Source organism: Oncorhynchus clarkii, unplaced genomic scaffold (genome assembly GCF_045791955.1).
Source record: "Oncorhynchus clarkii lewisi isolate Uvic-CL-2024 unplaced genomic scaffold, UVic_Ocla_1.0 unplaced_contig_306_pilon_pilon, whole genome shotgun sequence".
Taxonomy (NCBI): Eukaryota; Metazoa; Chordata; class Actinopteri; order Salmoniformes; family Salmonidae; genus Oncorhynchus; species Oncorhynchus clarkii.
Window position 1 is genome coordinate 87,981 of NW_027258192.1, and position 7,643 is coordinate 95,623.

Consider the following 7,643-nt stretch of genomic DNA (forward strand, 5'->3'; position numbering starts at 1 on the left):
GACTCACCTTGTTATGCTGTGCTCACTTGAACAGGAAGGTGGCGCGGCAGTAATTTGTGTGCATATTTTGTCATCAAACTTTGCCATCAAATTATGGCATTCTCTGGATTTGTGGTGGTTTCAAGACAACTAGGAACTTGAAGAAGAAAAAAGGGAATCATGATGATGTCAGTCAGTGATCTTCAGGTCGTAGCTGTAGAAAGAGGCCCGAGTTCCCAATTTACAATTCCGAGTTGGATGAAAGTTCAAAACGTATTTTCTCAGTCGTAGCTTGTATCGCCCCCCCCCCCCTTTCAAAATAGAAATAATAATAATGTGACACTAACTCATTGAGGAAGATAAATGTATTTATAGTGATATGTGGTTGTCTCACCTGGCAATCTTAAGATGAATGTACTTAATGTGCTGGTGACATCACAGCGTCAGAGAGAACTCCTTACTGTAGTCATACAAAAACACTCCAGGCACTCAGCCCAAAAGAACCATTCATACTGTCAGATCTAATATGAAGAACTGAATACAACCATAAGAACCATTCATACTGTCAGATATAATATGAAGAACTGAATACTAAAGAGAAGAAGAGGTTGACCAGTACATATTCATGTAACTTTTTTTTTCATTGGCAGATCAATAAAGTTTGCTTCAATGCAGTTATCCAACACATTCATGATCAATAACTAAAATATCTCATCTAGTTTTAAAGACTATTAATAAACACATGTATTCATTTCATAAACTGTGTATCATTAAATACAGTTGTAAAAGAATCCCCCCAAACTAATGGTGAAAAGTGATCATCACACCATCTCTATCTGATACATGTTAGGGGCGGTAGGTAGCATAGTGGTTAGAGCGTCGGGCCAGTAACCAAAAGGTTGCTAGATCGAATGCCCGAGCTGACAAGGTAAAAATCTGTTATTCTGCCTCTGAACAAGGCAGTTAACCCACTGTTCCTAGGCCATCATTGTAAATAAGAATTTGTTCTTAACGGACTTGCCTAGTTAAATAAAGGTTCAACACATTTTTTAAATTAGTGTCTACTAGCTCATTCTCACAAAATACTGCCGAAGGACAACCTGGTCTCTGAGCAAAACGTATTATGTATTACAAAAACATCCGTGCCACTCCATTTAGTATGTTAAGTTACATTATATTGGCCTACCAATGTAAACTGAACTAAAATATAAACATGTAAATAAACTAAACATGTAAAGTGTTGGTTTCATGAGCTGAATTAAAACACTCCAGCAATGTTCCATGTACAGAAAAAGCTACTTTCTCTCAAATGTTGTGAACAACTTTGTTTATATCACTGTTCGTGAGCATTTCAGCCTTTGTCAAGATAATCCATCCACCTGACAGGTGTGGCATATCAAGATGCTGATAAAACAGCATTATCATTACACAGGTGCACCTTGTGCTGGGGGGACATTAAGACCACACAACACAATGTCACAGATGTCTCAAGTTCAGGGAATGTGCAATTGTCATGATGACTGCAGGAGAGAATTCAATATTTATCTCTCTCCCATAAGCCACCTCTAACGTCCTTTTAGAGAATTTGGCAGTACATCCAACCGGCCTCACAACTGCAGATCACATGTAACCACGGCAGCCCAGGACCTCTTCACCCGCAGGATTGTCTGGGAGGGGGCTGAGTAGTATTTCTGTCTGTAATCAAGACCTTTTGTGGGGAAAAACTCATGCTGATTGGCTGGGCCTGGCTCCCAAGTGGGCCTATATGCCATCCCAAGTCCCACCCATGGCTGAGCCCCTGCACAGTAATATGAAATCCATAGATATATGTTCATGTGATTTTAAGTTGGAAAGTTGCAAGAAACTAGTTCCAGTCAGAGCAGACGTAAGGCTTATCTCCTGTGTGTGTTCTCTGATGAACTTTGAGCTGAGTTGATGTTTTAAAACATTTTACACAGTCAGGGCAGAAGAAAGGCTTCTCTCCTGTGTGTGTTCTCTGATGAACTTTTAGCTCTTTTGATGTTTTAAAACATTTTCCACAGTCAGAGCAGGAGTATGGCTTCTCCCCTGTGTGTGTTCTCTGATGAACTTTTAGATCAGTTGATGTTGTGAAGCATTTTCCACAGTCAGAGCAGGAGTAAGGCTTCTCTCCAGTGTGTATAAGTTGGTGTGTTTTTAAGGTGCCCAGATGAGAGAAACTCGCCCCACAGTCAGAGCAGAAATAAGGCTTCTCTCCTGTGTGTGTTCTCTGATGAACTTTTAGATCAGTTGATGTTGTGAAGCATTTTCCACAGTCAGAGCAGGAGTAAGGCTTCTCTCCAGTGTGTATACGTTGGTGTGTTTTTAAGGTGCCCAGATGAGAGAAACTCACCCCACAGTCAGAGCAGACATAAGGCTTTTCACCTGTATGTATACGTTCATGTGATTTTAAGTGGGGAATTTGAGAGAAACTAGTTCCACAGTCAGGGCAGAAGAAAGGCTTCTCTCCTGTGTGTGTTCTCTGATGAGCTTTTAGGTCATTTGATGTTTTAAAACATTTCCCACAGTCAGAGCAGGAGTATGGCTTCTCCCCTGTATGTATACGTTCATGTGATTTTAAGTGGGAAACTTGAGAGAAACTAGTTCCACAGTCAGGGCAGAAGAAAGGCTTCTCTCCTGTGTGTGTTCTCTGATGAAGTTTTAGCACCGTTGATGTTTTGAAGCATTTTCCACAGTCAGAGCAGGAGTAAGGCTTCTCTCCTGTGTGTATTTTTAGGTGTATTTTTAGCTTTGATAGAAATGGGAAAATCTTTTCACAATGTGGGCAGTGATGAGACCTCTTAGCTCTCTGATCTTCCTGCTGTTGCTCTCTGGATGTAGAGAATGTCTCAACATGGTCTCCTGTGTGAACAACATCAGAAGAACCAGTCAGCTGGTGTGATATACATGCCAATCAAATGTATTTTATGAAGCACTTTTTTACATCAGTAGTTGTCAAAGTGCATAACAGAAACCCAGCCTAAAATCCCCAAAGAGCAAGCAATGCAGATGTAGAAGCACAGTGGCCACAAAAAACTCCCTAGAAAGCAGGAACCTAGGAAGAAACCGAGAGAGGAACCAGGACTTGTGAGACGTCTGTTTCTCAAACTAGACACACTAATGTACTTGTCCAGTTGTGCACCGGGGCCTCCCACTCCTCTTTCTATTCTGGTTAGAGCCAGTTTGCGCTGTTCTGTGAAGGGGGTAGTACACAGCGTTTGTACGAGATCTCCAGTTTCTTGGCAATTTTTTGCATGGAATAGCCTTCATTTCTCAGAACAAGAATAGACTGACGGCATTCAGAAGAAAGGTCTTTGTTTCTGGCCATTTTGAGCCTGTAATCGAACCCACAAATGACCCAGATACTCAACTAGTCTAAAAAAAGGACCGTTTTATTGCTTCTTTTATCAGCACCACAGTTTTCAGCTGTGCTAACATAATTACAAAAGGGTTTTGTAATGATTAATTAGCCTTTTAAAATGATAAACTTGGATTAGCTAACACAACATGCATTTTGATCATAGGAGTGATGGTTGCTGATAATGGGCTTCTGTACACCTATGTAGATATTAGTAGTAATTTACCACATTTTGTTATGTTACAGCCATATTCTAAAATTGATTACATGTTTTTCCTGGGGATGTTTTTTTTACAGCCTTACTAAATAAAAAAATATCCTCAGCAATCTACACACAATACCCCATAATGACAAAGCAAATTAATTTTTTTTTAAAACAGAAAAACAAGAGACTCAAAATTGAGTTCAGATGCTTCCTGTTTCCAATGATCATCCTTGAGATGTTTCTACAACTTGAAATATTAAACATTAAAATAACATCAAATTGATCAGAAATACAGTGAAGACATTACAATTGTTGTAAATGACTATTGTAGCTGGAAACGGCAGATATTTTATGGAATATCTACATAGGCGAACAGAGGCCCATTATCAGCAACCATCTGTGATCCAATGGCATGTTGTGTTAGCTAATCCAAGTGTATCATTTTAAAAGGCTAATTGATCATTACAAAACCCTTTTGAATTTATGTTAGTACAGCTAAAAACTGTCTGGAAGGCCAGCATCCCGGAGTCGCCTCTTCACTGTTGACGTTGAGACTGGTATTAAGTGACCCCAAACTTTTGAATTGAGCTCAGGTGCATCCTGTTTCCATTGATCATCCTTGAGATGTTTCTACAACTTGACATATTAAATATATATGTATCAGATATAAATCATCAGGATGTGGTAGTCTACTGGTTATGTTCAACACTTCTCCAATCGTTGTTGAGATCTGATATTCTGTGCAGCAAACAAATTATAATTCAATATTGACAGTGATGATGCCATGGCCTATTTTGAAATGAGGTATGCCTAACTTGGTGATTGAGGGTATTAAACATTTTCAACGTTCTTGAGACAATGTGTGGGCAAAGGCAGGCGTTACAAGTTTTTAAATGTTTTGCTTCGCTGGGAAGTCTTGAGTTGTTCAGGGAAGTGTGATGTCAGAATTACAGAATTCAACCTAGCAATAGACTGGTCATAACTTATGGAGGTCTAATATATGAAGATAATTTATAGATAGAACCAGCTCTTACCATGACTAACAGTTGTCCTAATGTTCCCCTCCTCTTCATCTTTAATGTTGACATTCAGCTCCAGTGTTTGACTGCAGTCTTCCAGCTTCACTGATGCCATCTCTGGATCCTGCAGTGCAAACTGGGCTCCACTGTCACAATCAGGACCCAGTGACTGTAGGTTTCTACTCAGTGTGGAAGGAGAGAGACAGGCTGGGTTTGTCCTCACTGTTGATGTTACCGGCTTCAGACTTAATCTGAGTCGGCCTGTAGTAATAAAAACAAACGGACACAAAAGTTATTTTCTTGACAGTTCTGGCACTTTATTCTGTATGACTAAATTACATTTGTAATATGTTTTGGTGCATATATGCATTTACTATAGTATCCAAATAAGAAAGTGTCTGATCGCAGAACATTCCCTAAAATTCTACAAAAATACCACCGGTGTTTAAAACAGCTGTAACTAATTCGCAGTTAAAAGGTATGGAGTGGCAGGGTAGCCTAGTGGTTAGAGCGTTGGACTAGTAACCGGATGGTTGCAAGTTCAAACCTCCGAGCTGACAAGGTACAAATCTGCCATTCTGCCCCTGAACAGGCATTTAACCCACTAGGCCGTCATTGAAAATAAGAATTTGTTCTTAACTGACTTGCCTGGTTAAATAAAGGTAAAAAGGTAAAAAAAACATAAAAGACATGTAAAACCTTATTTTAAATACAAAACAAGGAAGACTCAATATACTCTAAGTGTTTCTTTATCTTCATTAGGAAGTGTAAATTGCAGTTGTTTGGGGGGAAAAAGTGTATGGCACATTTTCACAGGTGTTTTTTCTTGACTGATTACCATTTGATTTACGTTTTGAAATTTGAAAGGGCCGTTTCTCAGCTTTCAAAACATGTATCATGTTTTCATAATGGTTTGACACCAGCAAAGTATAGCTCATGCATGATCTCAGTAAAATCAGGAATTTCAAAACTCTCCTACCGATGATGCAACAATGCCAATATGGCCATTTACAATTAAGTCAGGTTTACAGTCTGTCTATCGACATGTCTGTAGACAATTGTCTTAGCGACATCATGAACATTCTATCGTCGTCCGACATCAAACTATACACTTATGAAAAAGTATAAACAAAACAGCCTCTGCATGACATCAGCACCCCAGTGCTCTAAATAGCATATTTTATTTTAACACCAATAAAACCCATCCGTTTAAAAATTAATTCAGTAAATGTCAAGCTAGCAAGCCAGGCAACTAAAAGCTATTTTCTAAACCACGTTTTGGTTCGTTGTCTAGCCAGTTCAAATAATGACCAGAGTATAGCTGACAACGTCTAAACTTTAGTTACTTGTGATCCATTATTACAGGAAAATAAACCAACATAATTATTTACAAGGTAATGGCGAGCTTACAGAAAATAGCTTAGTGCCATAGTGTGACAAAATAAAAGTAGGTCATTCTGAGATTATTTTTTTTTAACTGCATCATCATAGGAGGATTTGGTCTAGTTGCTGTGACAGTACGGTAACCACATCAACGGACACTGCGAGTCGCAGAGAAGTAAACTTTTTTCACGCCTGTGCGACAAGGAAAGTGACAGTCATTGCGACTGGTCTACAGACATTCCACAGGAGTATAAATCAAATGTTGTTTTGACCAGTGACACTGGTCGCATTCTAATTGCCTACAAACATGTCGTTAGACCAAGTATGAGCTAGACTTTACAGTTAACTGGTGTTCTAAAGCCTAGTGTTTACATTCCCACCTTAATGTATTCAGCCAGCCAACATTACACGTAACATGAGGGCTCAGATTGGGAAGTGCAAATAAATGGCAGTCTAGGCAGATCTACAAAGTAATCAAGGTGTCTTCTATTCTGAAAATACTCACAGAAACTGGAGAATCCACCCTCTGTGTTACAGGGAGATTCTGGTAGAGGAGAGTAACGTACAAACGACAGGCTTAGTGATGAAGATTTAGATAGTATGAAAAATGTAAAGTAATATGGCCTTTGTGTTTAATTACCTGGCCTTGGCACACAGTGCTTTGACTTCATTTTCCCTGATGAGTTCACAACGCTTAAGTTGTTCTATCCGTCTGTCCAGATCACTGATGTCCCCCATTGTCACACACAATCCTCACTCTGGGGTCTGGAGGAGTTACCTACAGGGCCTCGCAAACACAGAGTGTATTCTTCACACACAGTCACCCTGGTCCGAAACACACACACTCTCGCTGTTCAGGCAGTTCTAGTCACAAAGAGAGGTCGGCAGATAGAGGGATCTATGGAAGAGTAAGATCATATTTTTTTTAGAGCATGGTAACATGTAGACATTGTTATATGTCTGTTCTGTTCAATGTGAGGGCTTCAAATAGTGGAAACCCCAATAAACAAACTAGCGTAATAGTTAGCGTTACTAGCGAAGTTTGCGAGTTAGTTAGCATGAAGTGAGTTAAACATTAACATAATAACGTTAGTTAATTGGTAACGTTAGCTCAGCCAGCTAGTTGGCTGGTCTTTTCATTAAGGTTGGTATTATGGCTATATTTGTGTTCATATTTAATACTCAGTTTGTGGTAGAAAAGATAACTGCGCTGTTAGGATTAGCTAACCAGTTAGCTAACAATCTTGGCCTGTTTATCAGGTACTTACGAAATGCTAACGTTGCTTAGCTAGCTAATTTAGCTTGCTAGCTAGCTGTTACCAATGTTTTCTAGTTGAAACGGCGTAATCCAAAACTAACATAAATACCTTTGAATATTGGGGAATAAGAACTCGAGATACATACATATAGCTGTTTTATTCCACGTAAAAGCAATTTTTCCGCTCCACCACGGTTATCTTTTTTTACCGGTTTACCAACGGGCTCTGTCTGCAACTTCCGCTGTCGGGGACGCGCATTTCGCAGTCATGAAACGGGAGGGGAATTTTTCAGTTTTTAAGCAAATTTCCTTAAATGCTACATTTTAACATGACTAATGCTGTGTTCTTATGATTAAACATTATAACAAAAACAATGGGGGCCTGACTGTTTACATATATTTTCTACATACTTTCTATTTGGT

General features: G+C 39.3%; 1 protein-coding gene across 1 annotated transcript; it reads right to left on the reverse strand.

Annotated features, from left to right (window-relative positions):
* Positions 1-380: 380 nt before the first annotated feature.
* Positions 381-7,443, reverse strand: LOC139395943 (zinc finger protein 180-like). Its single transcript, XM_071143253.1, has 4 exons — positions 7,330-7,443; positions 6,603-6,860; positions 4,595-4,840; positions 381-2,859 (listed from the first exon to the last, which is right to left on the reverse strand). The coding sequence occupies exons 2-4, from the start codon at positions 6,631-6,633 to the stop codon at positions 1,844-1,846; spliced, it is 1,293 nt and encodes a 430-aa protein (XP_070999354.1). The 5' UTR covers positions 6,634-6,860; positions 7,330-7,443; the 3' UTR covers positions 381-1,843.
* Between the last annotated feature and the right edge of the window lie 200 nt (positions 7,444-7,643).